The sequence below is a fragment of the Bos taurus genome, chromosome 5, assembly GCF_002263795.3.
Source record: "Bos taurus isolate L1 Dominette 01449 registration number 42190680 breed Hereford chromosome 5, ARS-UCD2.0, whole genome shotgun sequence".
Lineage (NCBI taxonomy): Eukaryota > Metazoa > Chordata > Mammalia > Artiodactyla > Bovidae > Bos > Bos taurus.
In genome coordinates, this window is record NC_037332.1 from 91,711,647 (window position 1) to 91,736,784 (window position 25,138).

The 25,138-nt window shown below is 38.1% G+C and overlaps 1 protein-coding gene across 5 annotated transcripts in view; it reads right to left on the reverse strand.

The window, feature by feature from the left end:
• The window catches only part of PIK3C2G (phosphatidylinositol-4-phosphate 3-kinase catalytic subunit type 2 gamma), a 669,869-nt gene that overhangs the window by 312,920 nt on the left and 331,811 nt on the right, over positions 1–25,138 (reverse strand). For all 5 annotated transcript variants that reach the window (XM_059886331.1, XM_059886332.1, XM_010805449.4 and 2 more), the window contains 2 exons: positions 15,454–15,568; positions 5,723–5,853 (listed from right to left, as the gene is read on the reverse strand). In XM_059886331.1, the coding sequence (XP_059742314.1) occupies positions 5,723–5,853; positions 15,454–15,568 (246 nt within the window). The remainder of the gene's footprint in view (positions 1–5,722; positions 5,854–15,453; positions 15,569–25,138) is intronic.

Below are 25,138 nucleotides of genomic sequence, written 5' to 3' on the forward strand. Positions count from 1 at the left end.
ATCACCATCTGCAGTGATTTTGGACTACAGTCTTTTCATTTATTCTATCTTTGGGATTTCCCAAGCCAGAATACTGGAGTGCATTGCCATTTGCTCCTCCAAGGGATCTTCCTGACCCAGGGATTGAATCCATGTCTCCTGCATTGGCAGGCAGATTCTTTACCACTGAGCCAGCCAACCACAGTTATTACACTGCTTTATGCATAAGAGCCTTAGAATACTATGCTTTTATTTTTCTATTTCTCATTCTTATTTTTATTTTTTCTCATTTTATTTTTATTTTGTACATTATGATTATGTTTAGTTAAATATTTTTAAAAATAAATTAATAAACATGAAAAATGTATATCTTTATTATCTAGCTATTTCCCTTCATGGTACTTTTCATTTACTCCTGTAGATTTGAATGTCCATCTTTTTTCAGCCTAAAGTATTTTCTTTAAAATTTCTTACAGTACAGATGAGCTTATAATTAACTAACTCAGCTGTGTTTAGTTGAAATGTTTTAATTTTACCTTAATTTTTGAAATGCAATTTTACTGGTTATAGAATTTTTAAGTTGATAGAGTTTCTTTTCTCCTTTCAAAATGTAAGATAACTTATAATGTCTTTTGGTTTCCATAGTTTCTAATGAGAAATATGAAGTTAATGAGAAATCTGTAGAATTATAGTTCATCCCATGAATGTGATTTGTTGACTTTCTCTGAAGCCTTAGAAAAATTTTATATTTATCTTTAGTTTTCAGAAATTTGACTATGGTGTGCTTAGGTGATGTGTGTGTGTGTATGTGTTTGGAATTTGCTAAGTTTCTTATATCTGTAGGTGATTTTTTAAAACTTAAACTTGTAAAATTTTGGCTATTATCTCTTTAAGAATTTTTTTTCTTCACTATCTCTTTTCTCTCCTGTGTGTCCAATACATACATATTACATTGCTTGATAATTGTCCTATAGGTCACAAAGCTGTATCACTATTTTCAGGTTTTTTTCTTTCTGTTCTTCAACATGGATAATTTCTATTGCCCATTCTTTAAATTCACTGTTCTTTTTTTTTTCATTATGCAATCTATTAAGCTTTTCCAGTGATTTTTAAAAATTTTAATACTGTGTTTTTCAGTTCTTAAATTTCCATTTTTCTACTTCATTTGTTCACCCATATGTATTTTTTAATTTAAACCCATAAATACCTTTATAACAGTTGTAAAATATTTGATGGAGGAGGAAATGGCAACCTACTCCATTGTACTTGCCTGGAGAATCCAATGGACAGAGAAGCCTGGCAAGCTATAGTCCATGGGGTTGCAAAGAGTTGGACACAACCGAAGCAACTTAGCACACATGCAAAATATCTGAAGCTGTTTCTATTAACTGCCTCCTTCAATCCTGGTCTATGGTTATGTATTCCTGACTTTTCCTATGTTTAGCAATTATTGGTTGTACACTAAACATTTAAAATCCTACATTGTTCAGAGTCTGCATTTTGCTGCATTTGAGTGCTGAATGTTTCCAATTTTTTTTTAGGAGGCAGTTTAATTACTAGTAGATCAGCTTAATCCTCTTGGGGTCTGTTTTTATGATGTGTTAGACTAGGCCAAGCACAGTCCTAAATCTTGAGCTAGAGCACATTTACTCCTAATATGCATCTTTCTGATTTCTTTATTGAGTGCTGAGGTGTTCTGTGATCTTTCTGCATCATTACTGGTCAGAAAATTTATGTCTCCCAGCATTGTACAACCTCTAGAATCTACATTTATTTCATATCTCCCTGTAGCAGTTCTTTTGCTATAAAATCCCCACGTGCTCATGAGTGGCTCAGTACTCAGCTGAATATATAAGGGGACACCACTACATATTTCTGAAGCTCCTATTCTGTGGATATGCCTTTCTCTACTATTATTCTCTGGAAATTCTAGCTGCCTCAAAATTATTAAACTCTGTGATCTCTGCCTTATTTATTTATTTTTTAATCTCAGGAGGTAAGACCTGCCTGCTCTTCTTTAATTATAACTTCCAGAGCAATGCTACAGAAAATGTCTCTGGGTCCGAAGGCCTTTTTACTCATGGGTTCACCTCAAGCCTTCTCTGCTCAATTTCTGAGAGCAGTTGCTTTATATGTATTTCTCTTGTATCATATTTCTTTAATTCAGGAGGACTAGTTTAGTAATATAATAGGTAACCTTCATGGCTAGAGATGGAGGCATAATTTCTTTCAAAACATTTGTTTTTTACCTTATGTTCTGAGATTTTCCTTACATTAGATACTTTTCTTTAGAGGTCATCAAGAAGGTATTCTTTTTATTTTTACAAATGTTAGAGTACATTTTCACCAAACTTCATTGAGTCTGAACTTCTCAACTGCTTACATTTAACCAGTTTGAAAGAAGACAAGTATGTCACCAACTAAATCATAAAATGTGGTGTTTGGAAATTGACTTTAATCTGTTTCTAACATAAGTTTTATCACATTGAAGACTGTTCTCCATCTGTTTTCACAGTCCTGAATGAAACTGTACTCTACTGAGCATTAATAATTGTATTTGAGTGAGTAAAACAGAAAAATGTTGCTTATTTTATGTATAAGTTATTCACTTAAATAGAAAACTGAAGTATAAAACCAGCTAGAATTCACTGGGGCTAATTTAAAAATACAAACCTTTAATATTTAAAGGCAGTTTCTGTGCTTATTTATTTGTTGGTTTTGACATTTTTTGTTTGAACATATTTAAAATTTCAAAGGATAGCAACTTTTTATATTTTTAAAAATCTTTCATACAAATATATCAGTCTCTGATATATGACATACTTGTTAAATGTAAAGTTTTATATTTTTGAATAAGAACTATCAAAACATGCTTCATCTAATTAAGATGGCAATAGTCTAGAATAACGATGGATCATCAAAATATGTGTCATAAGGACTATGAGAATCCGTAAGGTCATTTTTAAACCAAACTCTATGCCAAAGAACTTTATCCTTTATAACATTTATTTTACACATATTATTTATCAGGCACAATGTGGAACACTGGAAATGTAGTAATAAACAAGATAGATTCCTGGTTCTCTTGGTTCTCACAAACAAATGAGAAAAAAAAAAACACATTAGTGAACAATATGATACTAGATTGTGTTGTGTGTGATAAAAAAGGTAATAAGAGAGATTGTAAAGAGGGAAAAACCTCATTTGATAGGGTCATGAAAGAAGGTCTCTTTGAGAAGATCACAATTAAGTGAGGACCTATAGGTTGAGGGGCTTCCCTGGTGGCTCAGATGGTAAAAAATCTGCCTGCAATGCGGGAGATAGGTTCGATCCCTGGGTCAGAAAGATCCCTTGGGGGAGGAAATGGCTACCTACTCCAGTGTTCTTGCCTGGAGAATCTCATGGACCTAGGAGCCTCGTGGGCTACAGTCCATGGGGTTGTGAAGAGTCAGACATGATTGAACGACTAGCATTTTAACACTTTCTAACACTAACTCACTACAAGATGAGATGATTCAGCCATGTGAAGAACTAAGGAGGAGTATTTCATTAAGAGGAAATCCCAAATAAGAAGACCCTGAGATGGGAGAAGGAATGGCATATGTGAAATATATGAAGTAAAGAGATGTCATTGGCTTGAAATGACTGAGGAAAAGAGTAGGATGTGTGGAAATTAGAGCTCAGGGCAGTAACAAGATTACCCCAAACTAGTTTTTCCAGTGGTCATGTATGGATGTGAGAGTTGTACTATAAAGAAAGCTGAGTGCCGAAGAATTGATGCTTTTGAACTGTTGTGTTGAAGAAGACTCTTGAGAGTCCCGTGGACTGCAAGGATATCCAAAGAGTCCATCCTAAAGGAGATCAGTCCTGGGTGTTCATTGGAAGGACTGATGTTGAAGCTGAAACTCCAATACTTTGGCCACCTGATACAAAGAGCTGACTCATTGAAAAAGACCCTGATGCTGGGAAAGATTGAGGGCAGGAGGAGAAGGAGAGAACAGAGGATGAGATGGTTGGATGGCATCACCGACTCGATGGACATGGGTTTTGGTGGACTCCGGGAGTTGGTGATGGACAGGGAGGCCTGGCGTGCTGCGGTTCATGGGGTCGCAAAGAGTTGGACACGACTGAGTGACTGAAATGAACTGAACTGAAATGCCTAATCACGTTCAACACCTCAGTCTGGAAGGTCTCAAACTAATCCCTCCTCCAGAAAATGACTCTAACATCTGCCCAGTTCAGCAATTTCAAACCTTAGACTCTTCAGTATCTTGATTATTTGGTTTCTCATTTGGCTTCACCCCTATTTACTATTAATCATCAAGTCATGCCTTTTTAACTCCCAGATATGCTCCAAATCCAGCCATTACTATCAATGTTCACAATGTCCACTGCCATTGCCCTCGTTCTAGTGACCACAGCCTTCTGCCTAAAATATTACATCAGCTACTTTACTGTACTGCTCTCTTCCTCTTTTCAGTTTAGTTCAGTTGCTCAGTCATGTCTGACTCCTTGTGACCCCATGAACCACAGCACGCCAGGCCTCCCTGTCCATCACCAACTCCCAGAGTCCACTTAAACCCATGTCCATCGAGTCGGTGATGCCATCCAACCATCTCATCCTCTGTTCTCCCCTTCTCCTCCTGCCCTCAATCTTTCCCAGCATCAGGGTCTTTTCCAATGAGTCAGCTCTTCGTATCAGGTGACCAAAATATTGGAGTTTCAGCTTCAACATCAGTTCTTCCAGTGAACACTCAGGACTGATCTCCTTTAGAATGGACTGGTTGGATCTCCTTGCAGTACAAAGGACTCTCAAGAATCTTCTCCAACACAACAGTTCAAAAGCATCAATTCTTCTGTGGTCAGCTTTCTTTATAGTCCAACTCTCATATCCATACATGACTACTGGGAAAACCATGGCCTTGACTAGACGGACCTTTGTTGACAAAGTAATGTCTTCCTCTCCTACTTCCTCTCTAAACCATCCTTCAACTTATAGCCAAAAGGATCACTCAAAAAGATTATTCAGATCACATGACTACCCTGTTCAAAACCTTTAAATAATCTCTTATTCTTGGAATAAAATGTTTTATTATATTATATATCTCACACACATGAAGTGTTGCTTTCTTAGTTTTATGCTTTTCCATGTTGGTAATGAGAGCATCATAAACTGTGGCTTAGAGATTACCAAATATTAAGTACAAACAGTAAGTATACAGAATTAGTAATCTCTTATAATTCTTCCTGGGATATCTCTTTTCCAGAGAATTGGTGTTTGACAAAATTTAAGCACTTCTTTAGTTACCAATTTAGTGGTATAAAAAAATAAGCTATTTCTGTTTTTTTTTAATATCATTATAATTAAATTTTACATCTTATGGTTTACCAAAACAGTTTTCTATCTAACTGAAGAACAATGGTTTATCACTGTTAAATGCTGATCTGTATCCTTCAGTCTCTGCTCTGTCGTTCTGAACTGAATGTTTTCCAATCTTTTTATTTTTCCTTTGATCAAAGTTAAAGTTTCTAAGTGTTATAATAAAAAAAATCTTAAAAAAAACCCACAATTACTAACTTAGCTCCTAAGTATTAGTGGATCATCCAACAGATGTGATCGTAGGAAATGAGAGGATTTATGTGGGAAGGAAGGTTCACTCTTAACAGATATGAGTGCTTCTAGAATGACTGCTGGTATCATGAAATGCAGGCAAAATCCTCTCCCAAGAACTGGGTCACTTACAGTATGGGAGTCTGTTTCTGTGACAGTCTGGCAATATGTTTTAAACATTCTTTTGGTGGTTCTTCAAGATCACTTCCATTCTCTTCAGAATCAAGTTTCATATACTCCCACTCAGTAGCTGGAAAATCAATCTGAAATAACAAAAAGATGGTTTGCCATGTATCAAATGCCTGAAAAATGCATCATTAATTTAATGATCTCTATCTTAGATTTATAGAAAATAAAGCAAAGGGCAGGAAAATATCCTATGTTTCCTGTGATGTTTATTATTTAACAATAATTTTAGAAGAATCATTAGGGTTTGGACTTGGTGTTTAAATATACATGATATTTGGTAAATCCTCAATTATTTATATAAATGGTATATAAATTTGTAGTCTGTAACTTTATCTGAGAAAAAATAAGAAAATAATATTTATTAACTTTTCATAAAGTTAAATGCTGCATTTTTATGTAATGCTGAAATAATACCTTTTCTGTATTTCATTATTAAATGTCTGTAATTAAATGATGAAAATTATAGATTTTAATCACACTTTTTTCATGTAATCACTTGAGAAAATAAAAAGAGTAACTTTATGTTGGTCTCTACTACTTAACGGAGAAGGCAGTGGCACCCCACTCCAGTAATCTTGCCTGGAAAATCCCATGGATGGAGGAGCCTGGAAGGCTGCAGACCATGGGATCGCTGAGGGTTGGACATGACTGAGCGACTTCACTTTTACTTTTCACTTTCATGCATTGGAGAAGGAAATGGCAACCCACTCCAGTGATCTTGCCTGGAGAATCCCAGGGACAGGGGAGCCTGGTGGGCTGCCATCTATGGGGTCGCACAGAATTGGACACAACTGAAGTGACTTAGCAGCAGCTACTACTTAAAATCTGTAAGTCTGTGAACCACTTTGTAGACATGACAGTGAACTCTTCTCTGGTAAAGATCTGTTTTGCAAGTATAAAACCAGACAATATTCTTGCTGTGGCTCTATAGTTCAGTTTTATAGACAAGGCTAGAATGCAGACCTTATTTTTTCCTGGCTTAACATGCCTCCCACTAGACCACATTTAAGTGATACCCTGATTCTAGTAAATAACATTTGTCATTGTTTTTATTTAGTTGCTCAGTCATGTCTGATTCTTTTGTGACCCCATGAACTATAGCCCACTAGGCTTCTCTGTTCATGGGATTTCCTGGGTAAGAATACTGGAGTAGGTTGCTGTTTTCTTCTGCAGGGGATATTCCTGACCAGGGATCAAATCCACATCTCTGGCACTGGCAGGCAGATTCTTTACCACTGAGCCACCAGGGAAGCCCAGTAAATAAAACGGTAGTTATAAAAAAATACAGTTTCCAAGTATGTAAATGAGATAAATATTTTCAGCCCCATATTATGCTTGGGAGGTTTCCCTGGTGGCTCAAATGGTAAAAGAATTTGCCTTCACTGTGGGAGACCCAAGTTCGATCCCTGGGTCAGAAGACCCCTTTGCCTGGAGAATTCCATGGACAGAGAAGCTTGGCAGAATACAGTCCATGGGGTCATAGAGTTGGACATGACTAAGTGACTTTCACTTTTCATAGTACTTAAGAGTATCACTTTTTTTTTTTCACTTTCATATCAGAAAATCTAAATAATTTATTTTTCTCTGCTGATCTATGTTAGATTGTGATCTCAGAGAAAATGGAATAAAATTATAAGGTAGACTGTCAGTTACAGTTTGAAATACAGTTTAATCTACTTGGGTTCTTATTTGAAAAGTCTTAGGAATTTTATTCTTTAATCTTTAAAATTTGTTGCAATATTTGTTTTTGGTATAATTTTTGTTATATCATTCATTATTTCAACATACCAAAGAAATATTATAGTAAATTTTGCCTCTTGACAGAAAGATTAATTTTGCCTTGAAAAGAAGTGCCTCCGGTATTAGTAGGTTACCCTTTACTCTTAATATATCCAGATATTTTAAACATAGAAAACAAAAATACTAGAAATAGTATTTAATGAGCTTATTCAACTTTATGTTGGTCCTAAGTAAAGGGCAGGGTAGATGAGGAAACTAAAGCCAGTGGATGAGAACTTAGAAGTATCCTTATACAAAATCCATAATAAATTCCATGATATATTTCAATTATGAAATTTTTTTTCATTCCTGATACATGAATGAGGTCCTATACAAACTGCATATCTTCATATTTTATAAAGTTAAACAGTTACCGATTCTTCAGTTGCTGACAGAAAATATTAGGGCTTTCCCCAGTTACCTCTTCTAATTTTTCACAAAAGATACTTTCCCAAAATATGTGTTAATGTACAACATTTTCCCAAGATTTCTTTTGAGTTCTATGCATTATGGAGGAGGAGAAAGGCAAACATTAACAATTAAAATAGGGTTGAATATATACAAAGCCCCCCAAGCTATGTTTCAAGTTAATAATGGCAAACATGTGACACTTCTGTGGTCATGACGCACTAAACTTGGCCTTAGTCTTATTTTTTTTTTTTTTTCTTTTCTTTAATAGAGTGCTACAGGAGCTCTCTACTAATGTGTTCACTTAATGTGCCATGGCACCTACTATTCCATTCTTGCCTCAAAGAGTTAAGGATGGACTACTGACTTCAAGCAAAAAAAAAAAAAAATGAGGCTTTCTTCCAGGGTACAGGAAAATATTCAGATCCAATCATGCACACTTATAATTCACACTTCCTTATACACTGAATATTGAATTCTTGTGTTCCATTTATCTGCTCTGCTTTTACTCTCTCCTTCATCCTTCTCCATTTGCACTTGGCCACTACGGTTCCTACTATGGCTTCATGTTTTGGAATTCCTTGAAGGGGCTGCTGTGAATGTTCCTGGTGTTCATGTTCACAGAACTATGCCAATAAGATGTTCATGGACTTGCTCAGGCCCCCATGATTCTACCACCTTGTTCAAAGGAATGAACCTGGGCTGTAGGTGTAGTTTGGACATAAGGCATATGCATATTGGACCATAAGTTCTATGCAGTTCAAGGGAAGGAATGATGTCCACCAACTAGATGGCAATTGCTGTGAGTCTGTGGAAGGAGTTGTAAAAGAGGGGGTGAAGAAAAAGGAAGCTATGCTACACTCGGACAAAAATGTACTGTGTTCTAAGGGTCATGTACCAATAATACTACTGTTGCCTCACCCTAACATCACTGATAATGAAGGATAAATAGGTAATGAAATGTTAGGTAAAGTAAAATACCTTGTATGAATGAGTAGGTAAGAACTATGGTTTAAAAAAGTTCTCAAGAAAGAAATACAATGTTGTAAAAGTGTTGACAAAAATCTTCTTGGTTATTATGTGAACACAGAGGTAGGACACTCCAACACTTCTTAGAGTGAAAAGAGGGAAGCGGGTAAGAGAGAAATTCATGGAAGAGGGTTCCATGGATCCTAAAAGGTGAATAACAATGACAGAAACTAAGCCAAGAGTGGGTAACAGACAGTTAAGGGAAGATGGTAGACACATTGCAGGCAGTGAACAGAATTCATAAATGTACAAAAGGTCAAAGCAGGACAGTGCACGTCAGAGACTACAACTTTTGAATCTGCTGGAGCTTGACATCAGGGAGTGGCAAGGGAAACAATGGGAGGAGGCTGTCCTTCAGAACTTGCCTGTAATTCTCTAGGCAGTGCTGAGTTACTGAAGAGTTTAAGAAGGAGAGTGCTGGGTTCAGATTCATGTTTTAGAAGGATCATGCTTGTGGATTTTGGATTAGAGAATAACAACTAGGGCAGACACAGGGGGGACTTGTAAGGACAGGCTTGAGGAACATATGAGAGGAGAGTTGACAGGATCTACGGTGGACAGAATATGAGTACTGAGAGAGAGACAAGACAAGTGCAACAACTAGCTGTATGTGAATGCATGAACAGTCATAAATAATTCAGGGAGTGAAAGCAATTCTCAGAGGATAGTGAACTCAATTTGGGATGTGTTGTTTTGGAAGCTGTCTACGAATACCTCTTGATGAGGGTGAAATAGGAGAGTAAAAAAGCTGCCTTGCAAGTCAACATTAAAAAAAACTAATGGCACCTGGTCCTATCACCTCATGGAAAATATAAGGGGAAAAAGTGGAAGCAGTGACAGATTTTATTTTCTTGGGCTCCAAAATAACTGTGGACAGTGACTGCAGCCATGAAATTAAAAGATGCTTGTTCCTTGGAAGAAAAGCTATGACCAACCTAGACAGTGTATTAAAAAGCAGAGAAATCACTTTGCTGATGAAGGTCTATCTAGTTAAAGCTATCATTTTTCCAGGAGTCATGTATGGATATGAGAGGTGGACTATAAAGAAGGCTGAGTGCCAAAGAACTGATGCTTTTGAACTGTGATGCTGGAGAAGACTCTTGAGAGTCCCTTGGACTGCAAGGAGATCCAATCAGTCCATCCTAAAGGAAATCAGTCTTGAATATTCTTTGGAAGGACTGATGCTGAAGCTGAAATGCCAATACTTTGGCCATCTGATATGAAGAACTGACTCACTGGAAAAGATCCTGATTCTGGGAAAGATTGAAGGCAGGAAGACAAGGGGGTGGCAGAGAGTGAGATGGTTAAATGGCATCATTGACCAATGGACATGAATCTGAACAAACTTTGGGAGATAGAGAAGGACAGAGAAGCCTGGAGTGCTGCAGTCCATGGGACCACAAAGAGTCAGACATAACTGAGTGACTAACACTTTCTTTTCCTGTGGTGTAAAAGAGTGTGAACTAAAGATTCACACTTAGGCATGAACCTGCAAGATACTGTAAATCAAACCTTAGGAACAAATGAGACTCAGCAATTCCATTGCTTGGTATACAGCCCAGATAAATGAAAACATAGGTTCACACACAAACTTGTACATGAATGTTCAGAGCAGCTATGTTCTTCATAGCCAAAAGGAAACAATCTAAATGCATATCAACTATGCATTTAGAGTAGTATATCTCTATACCACTCTAAATCACTCATGCATATGAGTGGTATATCTATACTGTGGGTGGGGCTTCCCTGATGGCTCAGTAGGTAAAGAATCTGCCTGCAATGCAGGAGACACAGGAGATGTTGGTTCGATCCCTGAGTCAAGCAGCAACTTACTCCACTGTTCTTGCCTGGGAAATCCCATTGACAGAGAAGCCTGGTGGGTTATAGTTCAAAGGGTAGCAAAGAGTCAGAGGCGACTGAGTGACTAAGCACGTTTCTACATTGTAATACTATTCAACAATAAAAAAATAAGTGAATACTGATATATGGTACAATGTGGATGAATTTTGAAACATTATGCTAAAGGAAAGAATCCAGCCACAACAGAACACATACTATATGATTCCATTTACATGAAATGTACAGAGTAGGTGACTCTATAGAGACAGAAAGTATGTTAGTAGTTGCTTAGATTTGGGGACTGGAAAGCAATAGCTAAAAAAGTATGAGATTTCTTCATAAAAATGAAAATGCTCTAAAGCTGGCGTTGGTTGAGATTCGTTGTACGTATCTGTGAAAATACTAGAAAACATTGAATTGTATACTTTAAATGGGAGGATTGTATGGTATGTGACATACGTCTCAATAAAGCTTTAGAGAAATTCTCTCAAGGAGAATATACATACTGAGAATAGCAACGGGCAGCAGACAGAACCTGTGGGAACTGTCAACAGAGGGGACAAGCAAAAGTAAAGGAGTGGGAGAAGAAAACAGAAAAAGGATAACCATAGGGAGTGTAAAGAGAAACCTAAGAGAGCAATATCAGCAAAGTCAGAGAAGAGTGTTCTGTAGTGGGGAAGTTGCTGTTGAGTCACTAAGTCCTGTTGGTCTTCTTTGTGACCCCACGGACTATAGCCAGCCAGGCTCCTCTGTCCATGGGGATTCTCCAGGCAGGAATACTGCAGTGGGTTGCCACTTCTTCCTCCAGACCCAGGGATGGAACCCACATCTCCTGCATCTCCTGCAGTGGCAGGCAAATTGTTCACCACTGAACTCCTTTAGAAAGCCAGTAATAGGGAAGAGATAGTGCCAAAAACTGCCCAGAGAGAACTAGAATGAAGAGGTATGAAAACCAGTACTGGGTTTGGCAACTAGAAATTAGGAGGTTATCTGACAGCAGTGTGGTGAGGACAAATAAACCAGAATATAGTGTATTTAGAATGAATGGTGGGGGGAGACTTCTCCGTCAGTCCAGTGGTTAAGACCTCGCCTTCAAATCAGGGAGTGTGAGTTCAATCCCTGGTTGGGGAACAAAGATCCAACCTACCTTGTGGACAAAAGAACATAACATGAAACAAGCAATATCGTAACAAATTCAATAAAGACTTTTAAAATGGTTCACATGAAAAAAAAGAAAAACCTTAAAAAAATTGAATGAATGGGAAACTAAGTAGAGAAATATAAACTAGAACAAGAGCAACATTAACTAAAACAACTCTGCTCTTAGTGATTAAATTATGAGTCACTAGAAGAGTCGGACAGGACTGAGCGACTTCACTTTCACTTTTCACTTTCCTGCATTGGAGAAGGAAATGGCAACCCACTCCAGTGTTCTTGCCTGGAGAATCCCAGGAACGGGGGAGCCTTGTGGGCTGCCGTCTATGGGGTCACACAGAGCCGGACACGACTGAAACAACGTAACAGCAACAGCAGCATACTGGACTGTATACAGGGAGAGGGAAGAAGTTGAGGGAGACACATGTTGATCAGATCATATAATAATTTGTCTCCATGTCTGAATTCATATCTGTGTTTGCATGCTAAGTTGCTTCAGTCATGTCTGACTCTGCAACCCTATGTGGCCTGTAGCCCTCCAGGCTTCTCTATCTGTGAGATTCTCCAGGCAAGAACACTGGAGTGGGTTGCCACGTCCTCCTCCAGGGAATCTTCCTGAGCCAGAGAATGAACCTGCGTCACCTACATCTCCTGCATTGGCAGGAGAAATCCTTACTACTAGTGCCACTTGGGACGCTCAGAACTCAGATCTACTTCACTCTATTCACCGCTTCCAGTCTGCAGTATAGTGTGAAAAAAAGAAGGCTGACTGGAAGGAATTAAGTTCTGTAACATATTATAACCTGCATCATACCATAATTGTCATCTTTTAATAACACAGACAATCAGCAAAGCACAGACCAGAAAGAAGTTGAACAGGCATAGTACAATCCTCTCACTGTATGGAGGTGGAAAGTGACTTGTTCAGTCATAACGTTTATTGTTAAAGAGCTAAGGCTAGACTTTGAATCTCCTGACTCTGAGCCTCATGTCTTTCCCTGTGACTCACACTGACTCCTTAACACAAACACTGGTTGCAGAGCTTGCTTTTAATTTCCTCACCATCTCATAATCCTTAGGTTGAAAATTCTGCTCTAAATTTAGCTGTGTGTAATTAGAATGAGACTAGTTATTAAGGCTTTTAACTTTATTACCTTAATACCTCTTACTTTATTTTGTATATTTCATCATCAATTGAAAAAATTCTGAGATGTTTCCATCTATGTCTATACCATGTGAAATTATTTTGCAAGAGCAGATAATTGAACATTTTTTCATCCTGTTGGATGATTTCCCATATCTTTTCTCCTTTTCTTGTAAGATAAATTTTGTCATAGGGGCTTCCCAGATGGCTAAGAGGTTAAAAAAAAATCTACCTGCCAATGTAGGAGACACAAGTTTGATCCCTGGGTCAGGAAAAACCCTGGAGAAGGAAACAGCAAGCTACTCTAGTATTCTTGCCTGGGAAATCCCATGGACAGAGGAGCCTGGCAGGCTACAGTTCATGCGGTCCCAAACAGTTAACTTAGTGACTGAACACAAGCATGAGGTAATTCTGTCCTGGCTGTAGGTCTCTACGTGGAAATCTATGCTGCTGAATACTTGATACTGTTCTTCAGCTTATACTTCCAGGATGGGTGCTCCTAAAGCAGCTGATACCCTCACTTGAGAGGAATCAAGGAAGGTCTCATCTGATAGTCTCCTTCACGTCTCCCACCCTACCTCACCCACTAAAGACCCTGATAATCATTAATTTATATCCATAAAGCTCTGGCAATGGGCAGACTTGGAAGATTTTTGCTAAGCTCAGGTGGTTTGGATCTGGCAAGAAAAAGTCTGCATTCATCCTCTTAAAGAAAGGTAGTTGTCCTGTTACAAGGAAACATCTGCTAATCACTAAGTCATCATCTGCTGAGTGTCTAGGATGCTATGCCAAGATCCAACCTAATCAACCACTTCTTTGGCGTGTTTGTGTGCTTTATTTTTTGACAACATCTGGCTTTTATTTTTTATTTTGTATTGAGGTATATAGCCAATTAACAATGTTGTGATAGCTTCAGGTGGAGAGAAAAGGCACTCAGCCATACATATACATGTATTCATTTCCCCCCAAACTCCCCTCCCATCCAGGCTGCCACATAACATTGAGCAGAGTTCACTGCACTACGCAGTAGGTCCTTGTTGGTTATCCATTTTAAGCATAGAAGTGTGTGTGCATCCATCCCAAACTTCCTAACTATCCCATCCCCCATTCCCCACCCCAACCCCCACAGTCAGAAGTTCCTTCTCTGTGTGTCTCTCTTTTGTAACACTGATTGTTTATCACCCCATCCATGGATTAGAAGTGGGTCTTCAGCTACTGTCTGGAGGGGGAAGTTCTTCCATCTTGCAAAGTGAAAGCCATGTTTTATTAGTGCTGCTTTTCTTTTCCATTTTAACAGCTTACTTTCCATATTGCTAAACTTTGTCCCTCACATCCTTGACCCCAAACCTGGAAATTCTACGAACCTAGAGACTCTACTAATTTCCTCCAGCATAGTGATTCTCACTTGAGGGCAGTTTTATCCCTAGAGACCATTTGACAGTATGTGGAAACATTTTTGGTTATCAGAACTGGGAGGGTACTACTGGTACTTAGTGGGTAAATCCCAAAACATTGTTAAATAATCCTACAGTGCACAGGGCACCCTCCACAACAAAGACTCATCCCATCCAACATGTCAATAGTGAGAGGTTGAAAATCCTGTGCTATGGCGCACGGCCCAGTTTTTCCTACGCAGATGCATAGTCTGTATTCCCTGCATTTGCATGTATGGGAGTGGTTAGGCTTCAGGTATCTAATGAACCTGATCACTTACCAGCATGAAAAAAAAGTGAGGAAAATGAAAAAAAAAAAAAAAAAAATCCTCTGAGCAGAAAGGATGGAAGCCCAAAATCATTAATCACCTTTCATTCATGATTACAAATCACAGAAAGGAGAGAGCCGTCAAGGAAAAAGGAAGGATTTGGTTTGCTGTTTCTCCCCCTACTATTCAGCTTAATGGCTAGTCATTTAGGAAACACGTAACAAAAGAGACTTTAAGGCAATATGACATAATGAAGAGGTAGGTGTGAATAAGGTACCAAGTTAATAATATATACTAATGACTGTTTTTAGACAATGGAAAGAAAAATGAATATGTGTAATGAGTAGACTCCTGGCAACAGTCCATTCCTTTCCTTCCTGATTGTGTTGGATGGAGAATGGCTTGAAATTGCTATTATATAAACTGGGAGAAAAGTGCTTTGAGAACACTGAATGCAAAATAAAAGCAATAGAGGTTTTACAGATCCCAGCAGGCCAGAGAAAGAGAAGACTATTAAAATGTGTGATCCTGGAAGAAAATTGTTTCTGTAATTGACAACAAGCTATTTATCAAGTAATCCTTGCTGTGTGTACTTTAATCTCATAGCCTGACACTTACCTGCAGGGTCACTGGGGATGGCTGACTTACATCCCACACTCCTGGAGCAATCATTTCCATGGGAGGCTCACTTTGTAATGTCATGCTGAATAGCGCAGACCCGAGAATGGATCTGCTGCAAAAGACAACACATATGGACAGACAAAAGTCATTTCAAGAGGGAAGGTACTATCATTTATAAATTAAAAAAAAAAAAAAAAACACCACCACAATTAGCTATTTCAGTAGCTTCACTCAGTAGTTAAAAGAGAAATAGGATATTCCACAAGTCTAGATACTGATGAATGGTTCGTTTCTAATTATACCACATGCACAGTATACCTACATTATTTTCCACAAGAGAAAACTGTTTCCACAATGGTTTCTAACAGGTAGGATTTACTCTTAATTTCCAACAATGCTGATTACAAGATGGGACTAAGAATCTCAAGTTTATATTCTTGGAGTTATGACTGCCTTAAATTAATAAAGATGTTAATAACTCTTAGGAATATTTTTTTGCTTCATAGGGTGACTAAATTCCCTGGGCATCTTTAAAGATATGAGCTCTAAATTTACAGAAAGAAAAGATTTAAATTAGCATATGATTTGCAGATCAAAGTAGTTGTGGGACTTCATGGAGGAAGTGGTTCTTTATGCATAAGTAGAAAGATTATTCATATTCTGAATATTTAAACCTATGTTGTAAATTACCATAGTAAATGAGAGTGAATACAGGAAAGACTTTAGACAGGAAGAATTCATGGATAGTTTTTAACAGCTTCAATAACATCCAAATTCACAGAGGCTTATAGGAATTAAAAAACAAGCTATACCTGGCTTGTATATATGAATAAGATTATTGATTAAAATGTTCTACTGATCTGAAAACAGTCTTTGATTAACATAAAATTAAAACTGTAGAACTTAAAGTCAACAAGATTAAAGTTTATATAGAATTTTAATTCATTAAGCAAGTCTTTGGAAAATAATATAGAATTCTACCTTGCCATTTAATGGACAAATATGCAAAGTAAGAGGAAAAAAATCCAAATAAAGTTTTCTAAACCCTTAGCTTCTTGAGGCTTGGCTTCTTTAGCTTTCATATCAAAAGATACTATTAGAAAGTATACAAGGAAGTATAATTTTAAGCATTACTGTGCAGATATTTTTATATAACCCAAGAATATTGTTTTAGCAGGATGAATTTCGAGTCATTTTTATCCTTTTCTTCTATCCTCACTTCATCTGGCAGAACTTGAGTTTTTGTTTGTTTGTTTGTTTGTTTTTTGGCATAACAATACCAGGGACCAGTATTAGCCAATACCAGCATTAGCAAAAGTAGTGTCAAAGTGTTAGCTGCTCAGTCACATCTGACTGTATGTGACCCCATGGATTGTAGCCCGCAAAGGCTCCTCTGTCCATGGAATTCTCCAGGCATGGATAGCCATTCCTTTCTCCAGGGGATCTTCCTGACCCAAAGATGGAACCTGGGTCTCCAGAATTGCAGGCAGATTCTTTACTGTCTGAGTGACCAGGGAAGCCCACAGTATATTAGCAAGCTAGAAGTTTAACTTTTAGTTTAACTTTTAACTTTAACTCAATGGAGATAAAGATTTGAAACTTATTTCTGTGATTTTCTCTTTTACCTTTCAGAGTATATAATCTTGCCCCAAATGGTCTGAAGCATCCATCTTCTTGGGGAAAGTTTTGGATTAGTTTCAGCCAGAATGCAAAAGAAGAGGGCTATAACTGAGCTTGGAGGGCTCAGATGTTAATGTCCTCCACAGTATTTACAGAAAATACGCCTATCCATGGTAGAGTAAACAGGAGTGTAGGAAGGTGGATGTGGCATACTGCAAGGAGAATGTGGCAAAAGAAAAAGCTACTACTTCCTGGCAATTTGAGTTGGTGGGAAGCAAGACAGAGAAAGAGGGGACAGTGCGATCATGGTATCCCAAGTTCCTCTCTTCTGCCCATAGGAAGGCAGATGGGGAGAAGTGTTAAGTAAGTGAGCACAGCCTAATGCTGAAGGTGGAGGGGGCTCCATTTTATGCTCTGTGCTTCAGATCTGAGAAGAAAATCATTTCTTGAGCTGATCCTGTACAGACTTGAAGAGTGACCTTTACATGGGGCCACATGATATACAAGCCAAAGGAACTCGTGTTCAGCTTTATTGGGTTTTTGGTTTCTTTACAGAAGAGACAGAATCTAGACAGAGCTGAGATGTCTGTATGTGAGAATGTTTCTATAAAGGGAGTCAGGTGGTGGGGACAAAGGGCTTCTACAATAAGGGCATCTGGTTAGACCATCTGAGCTGAGGTCAGCTTGGAGTCCTGTGTGGCTCTGTGGTGCCTGCGAGACCCCAGGACACCTTGGCAGTGTCAGTTAGCCCTAGCCAAGTTGGGAGAGTACCAACCACAGGCTACAATAGGTGGAACAACCAACCACCAGCTTAAAAATGCCTTTGATTTGGATATCGTACGTCACTAGGCCAAATAATCTGTTTCTTTTCTGATCCTTTGTATCCAGATTTCCCAGGTGATGCAGTGGTAAAGAATCCACCTGTCAATGCAGGAGATGACGGTTCTATCCCTGGGTCGGGAAGATCCCCTGGAGAAAGAAATGGCAATCCACTTCAGTATTCTTGCCTGGAGAATCCCACAGACAGAGGAGCCTGGCAGACTATAGTCCTTGGGATAGCAAAAGAGTTAGACAAAACTCAGTGACTAAACAACAACTGTCCTCTTGAAGACTTAGGGTTCATGTTGATGTATGGCAAAACCAATACAATATTGTAAAGTAAAAAAAAAAAATTAAAAAAAAAAAAAACACTTAGGGTGTCAGGAAGCTGAGCAATTGAGCATTTTATCCAAAGGAGGCTGCATAATTCTAAAAGGACCTATTTAGATGATCAAATTGGCTAATTTGTCCACCTCCTTAGTTACAGTGCGGGAGTTCATGAGGAAAAGTGTGATATATTAATTGCACTTTTTCTTCACATCTAAGTTGTGTAGTAAGCTATATTTATGGCCCTATTATTTATACATCTTGGTCATATTTCACTCTGAAAATCTGAGTGATCTAAGCTGATTTCTACAAATAATGAAGAGACTCAAGAATAACCGTGAGTTATCTGTCATTTGTCTCCTCAGATGGAGTCTGGATCAATAGTCACCCTGGTTTTAACCCTGAGTTGTACGGGGCACAGTGAAGTAAGAACTCTTGATTCAAGAATATGTATGAAAGGATGTATCAAGGGATAGGGCATAGAGAGAATGAACTTCTAGTTGTCCAGTTAAGGTTAATATAATACATACTTTAAGACAATTCTGCGGGAAAGGATGTTTGACACCATTCTTTGGGTTCTTTGTTGGCAGGAAATCACCTAATTTATATTCTGACAAGGGGCCTTTTTCAATATTGTAAGCATGACTGAAGGACTACATTTCCATAGATGTTTGTGAATAGAAAATATGAGGATGAGAAAGATGATCAGTGGAATCAAGGGGTTTAAAGAATGCATCTTAGTGTTGGTGGTCTCAGAAAAAAGGATGAAAATGGAAATTTTTTTTAAATTTAATTTAATTTTTTTAACTTTACAATATTGTATTGGTTTTGCCATATATCAAAATGAATCCACCACAGGTGGAAATTTTTAACTTCCAAGTTGGTGGGATTCACCAGTAGGTTTTACATTACAATGCCATGCAAATGTTTATGAAGTCAGTTAAAATTAAGCAAACAAAATAAAAACATGATGAAAGCAAAACATACCAGAAACAGTTTCGTAATCGTGGAAAGAGCACCAGATTTATACCAGGACATCTGTATCCTATCTTCATTAGCAAGCCTTAATTTGCTTAATTTCTTCAAGTTTCTGACACAGAATCAGTAGTTAGTTTTATATTTGTCTTCATGTGGCTTTGTGTTTGGGGGAGTAGACTTTAGAAAGGTGATGTTCTGTGCTGTTCTTAGTCACTCAGTCATGTCTGAGTGACTGACTCTACTACCCCATGGACTGTAGCCCACCAGGCTCCTCTGTCCATGGGGATTCTCCAAGCAAGAATATTGGAGTGAGTTGCCATGCCCTCCTATATGGGATCTTCCCAACCCAGGGATTGAACTCAGGTCTCCTGCATTGCAGGGGGGATTCTTTACCATCTGGGCCACCAGGGAAGCAGAAAGGTGTTGAGGAGATGGCAAATTGTTGTTCAGTTGTTAAGTTATGTCCGGCTCTTTGTTACCCCATGCGCTGTGGCCTGCCAGGTTCCTCTATCCATAGGATTTCCCAGGCAAGAGTACTGAAGTGGGTTGCCATTTCTACCTCCAGAGGATCTTCCTGAACCAGGGATCAAATCCTTGTCTCCTTCATCGGCAGGTGGATTCTTTACCACTGAGCCACCAGGGAAGCCCTGGCAAATAGATAGGAATCTAGAATTTCAGATGCCACCCTGCCTACCCCACCAACATGTATATGGACTGTTCACTGATCTTATATGTGGAGATTTTGAATAATATGCCATTAGCAAAGGACTATGCTGATAAATAACATTTTTTTTTAATGGCCAATTGTCTTTTATTATTAGAAACGAACCGCCAGTCCAGGTTCGATGCAGGATAAATAACATTTCTATCCTTAGTTCAGTTCAGTTCAGTTGCTCAGTTGTTTCTGACTCTGTGACCTCATGCACTGCAACACGCCAGGCTTCCATATCCACCACCTACTCCTGAAGCTTACTAAAACTCATGTCCATAGAGTCGGTGCTGCCATCCAACCATCTCGTCCTCTGTTGTCCCCTTCTCCTCCTGCCTTCAATCATTCCCGGCATCAGGGTTTTTTCCAATTAGCTAGTTCTTCGCATCAGGTGGCCAAAGTATTGGCATTTCAGCTTCAGCATCAGTCCTTCCAACGAATATTCAGAACTGAATTCCTTTAGGATGGACAGTTTGGATCTCCTTGCAGTCCAAGGGATTCTTCAGAGTCTTCTCCAATACCACAGTTCAAAAGCATCTATTCTTCAGTGCTCAGCTTTCTTTATAGCCCAACTCTCACATCCATACATGACTACTGGAAAAACCATAGCTTTGACTAGACGGACCTTTGTTGGCAAAGTAATGTCTCTGCTTTTTAATATGCTGCCTAGGTTTGTCATAGCTTTCCTTCCAAGGAACAAGCATCTTTTAATTTCATGGCTGCAGTCACCATCTGCTGTGATTTTGGAGCCCCAATAATTAAAGTCTCACTATTTCCATTGTTTCCCCATCTATTTGCCATGAAGTGATGGGACCAGATGCCATGATCTTAGCTTTATGAATGTTGAGTTTTAAGCCAATTTTTCACTCTCCTCTTTCACCTTCATCAAGAGGCTCTTTGCCATATGGGTGGCTCTTTGCCATTATGGTTCTTGCCATAAAGTTGATGTCATCTGCATATCTGAGGTTATTGATATTTCTCCCGGCAATCTTGATTTCAACTTGGGCTTCATCCAACCCAGCTTTTCTCATGATGTACTCTGAATATATGTTAAATAAGCAGGGTGACAATATACACCCTTGATGTACTCCTTTCCCTATTTGGATCCAGTCTTTGTTCCGTGTCCAGTTTGAACTGTTGCTTATTGAACTGCATACAGATTTCTCAGGAGGCAGGTAAGATGGTCTGGTATTCCCATCTCTTGAATTTTCCACGGTTTGTTGTGATCTACACAGTCAAAGGCTTTGGCATAGTCAATAAAGCAGACATAGATGTTTTTTCTGGAACTCTCTTGCTTTTTTGATGATCCAACAGATGTTGGCAATTTGATCTCTGGTTCCTCTGCCTTTTTTAAATCCAGCTTGAACATCTGGAAGTTCTCCGTTCACGTACTGTTGAAGCCTGGCTTGGAGAATTTTAAGCATTATTTTGCTAGCGTGTGAAATGAGTGCAACTGTGCAGTAGTTTGAGCATTCTTTGGCATTACCTTTCTTTGGGATTAGAATGAAAACTGACCTTTTCCAGTCCTGTGGCCACTGCTGAGTTTTCCAAATTAGACTGCATATTGAGTGTAGCACTTTCACAGCATCATCCTTTAGGGTTTATAATAGCTCAACTGGAATTCTATCACCTCCACTAGCTTTGTTTGTAGTGATGCTTCCTAAGGCCCACTTTATTGGCATTCCAGGATGTCTGGCTCTAGGTGAGTGATCACACCATCATGGTTATCTGGGTCATGAAGATCTTTTTCATACAGTTCTTCTGTGTATTGTTGCCACCTCTTTTCAGTATCTTCTGTTTCTACTAGGTCCATACCATTTTTGCTCCTTTACCTGTTAGGTTCATCCCATTTCTACCTTAAGGGTCCTTTAAATTTCAATATTATACAAATTCCTATCCCGGGAAAAACGAAATGAAAATCTGTAGCACCAGGAGAACAGATGGGCTAGTTGACCCTCTCTGTCCCCCTGTTTCGTCAGAGAATTTTAAAAAAATGGTCAGAATAAATTAATTACTCCCATTTTAAGTACAGGAGTCTATGGTTTGACATTCTGGAACCAGCACTTTCAGAAGATCTGATCTTATAAAACTCTTTGAGACTCTGACTCTCATAGATCTAACAGGTTTCGTGGCCAGGAAGAGAAACAGGATCCCCTCCTGTGCTGGTGAGGTTTCCACAGCTCATTCATGAAGCAGGGTGTGGTATCTAATGGCAGGAAGGGAGGCGACTTGAAGTAGGAAGATGTGTGGAGAGAAGGCAACTCTCCATTCTGGTTCTTGTTCTATTCCCAGGTAGCCCAGTAACCTCTAGCCAGTCCCTTAACCTTCCTTCATCATAAAGGTCTTCATATATTAGTAAGATATTTGAATTGAATCCTGAGAGTCTTTCTCCTACAGGATGGAAGAACGATAAGGCATTTTTATCTACAACTTGTTTTTATTATTTGATTTTAAGGGTATATCTGAAATGACAATACCTAGTGTGGTCAGGGTTGGCCACTCAGAGAACAATCTCAGGAATAAAATTTTATTATGATTTACTTAGGATTCTTTTTAAATTCTACAAAAGAGATTCTCATTTTCCTGGATTTTAACTCATCTCAGGAACTCTGGAAATACTGATGCCTGGGCTTCTCCACAGACCAATTAAATTAGAATCTTTGGGAGCACTTGGGTTTTGGGTTTAGTTTTAAATCTCCCCAGGAGATTCTATTGTTCAACCAGGGTTGAGCATCTCTGCATTGAAGGAGTTTACTGCAGTTTAGAAATGCTAAGTAAGGACTACACTATTTGTTTTGAATTTAAGTAGGAAAGGTAGCTCATAGAAATGACTGAGGTGAGAATAACCCTGTCTTACTGCAGTGGAGGCATTGTGAATACAGATGTGGTATAAGCCCTGTCTGCAAAGGAGAGGATAATAAAACTTCTGTGGGCAATATTTTACCTTTGTTCTTGAAACATATCTTTTTAATAGGATTGAAAGTGAGTTTGTGTGCTTGAAAATGTTGAACTTTATTTTTATTTGTACACACTCTTGATGCAGCCACAACCAATACATATAAGTTTAACCTTGGTTGGTTCTTCTGAAACCCATCTCTGGAAACCACAAAGAGACAGAAAGCCTTTAAGTCTGCATATTTTCAGGTTGTGTGTATCTTGGAAAAAAATAAAGACATAAATGCTCATTACAGCTCCACACGACTAGGTATGAGCAATTTGAACTGAAATAAATGACATAAATGATACCAAATGTTTATGGGCAGGGGTCATTCTGTGAAAGGAAATGAGATTAAGTGACTTATTTGATGTGATCTTGAAATACCTGCATTACATAAATTGGGTTAGAATCTCTGTAACTCAAAGCAATGAACACAGTGGGAGTTATTACATCTCCCCAAATGGCCACGTGATGGATTTCTGATGTCTTAAAAAGATCTAAATTTCTTTACGTTGTTTAGCCCAGGACAGAGCAGATTTTCTGATTTTCATAAGAAATGATCTTTCGGAAACACTTTCACAAATGCTTATTGAAATCCTCTTTGAAGTAAGCTGTGTTTCTGTGATGTCTCAGCATCCACAATTTTGCCATTTACCCTTAGGAAAAGCACTTAGTATCAGTCCCAGATGGCATTCCTTAAAGATACCCATTGTCTCTAATCACTTGCCTCTTAAATGTCTACCAAAGGTTAAGTGACAGATGACAAAACAACACGAAGGCAGTATTTTGCTATCACAATAAGCATGTAGAAAAAAGCCTTGAAGATTAGTTTGAAAGACAAAAAATATTCCAGACCTTTAATATATTTAACAAGTTTTTGATTGCCTGTTATGTACAAAATAGTGTGTTAGAGGTAATAAAATGGATTTTTGTTTTCAGTGAATAGCTACAAATGTATTCTACAAACATTTTAGATCTTACAAATACTGCAGATGAAACTTTAAAGAAACTCACTCAAGAGAAGGAAAGGCACCTGTGCAGCTGCTCCCAGTGAGAAAGTAATGAAAGTTCTTAGCCCACAAATCAGATTTTTGAAATATCTGCTAACAGCAGTTGGTATTCCCGTTAGGGTTGAACTATTTCTTATAGACTTTTGAGATCTTATCTCATTCTAAATCTCCTATAGAGATTGATTTTCTTCTAATTCAACTTAATAAACAAACCTGTACTGATCGCCTATTTATAAGAGGTACCATGTTAGATGACAGAAATTACCAAGAAAATACATTCCCTCTGCTCACACATGTGGAAACTGGCTATAACATGAAAACAAATAAAAGAGCAACACATATACACATACAAACATGCACACCATGTCATAATTAATCCAATAGAAATGATTTTTAAAATGTATTCCAGGGGGCTTTCCTGTAGACCTAGTGGTTAAGACTTGTGCTTCTACTGCAAGGGGCACGAGTTAGATCCCTGGTTGGGGAACTACGATCCCACATGGTACAAGGTATGGCCAAAAGCAAAACAAACAAGCAAACAAAACCAAAATATGTATCACAGTTGCTTTGATGATATTTTATTTATACTGACTAAAAGTGGGAACTAAAACCTGATGAAGAATTTTGTTAACATTTTCATATTACCAAATCTTTCTAAAAGAGCGGAGGCAGAAACACTCTATAATATTAAAATAACAACACAAGTTCTAATTCTTCAAAAGTCCTTTTTTTTAAACAGTTTGATTCTAAAGCAAGTTTCGTCAAAGGAAAGTAACTAAGATGTTTTAAAATATTTTTCTTTAGTAACACAGAAAATCACATTACTGACTTTCTCAAATATTCTAAGTATTAATAATTCCAAATCCTTATGGTTAAATTGACAGCTACTTTTTCAGTGGCAACCAGTTCTGACAGAACTCCTATTTGGCTTACTTTTCTGAAAATATTGTCTTAAAGTTGACATATTTTTTCTTGGCAATAAAAGGTCAGTAAACCAATTACATTGAATAATTTTACTTCAGTCAGAATTTCAAGACTTACATTGTTGCTAAATGACAGTACTGATCTAAATCATTTTGCATTAGTAATTCCAGAGAAACTGGCTGGTCAGAGAAGGAAAAGAAATTGATATTAGTAATGGTGATACCTTTTCATGGTAAATGATCCAGTTGACAAGCTGAGCATGAAGCTTGTTTCTAAAGCCATTTCTACATTTTGCTTTTCAGTCCTGCTTTCAACTGTCATGATTTATATTGAGGTAGCTGGCACCCCACTCCAGTA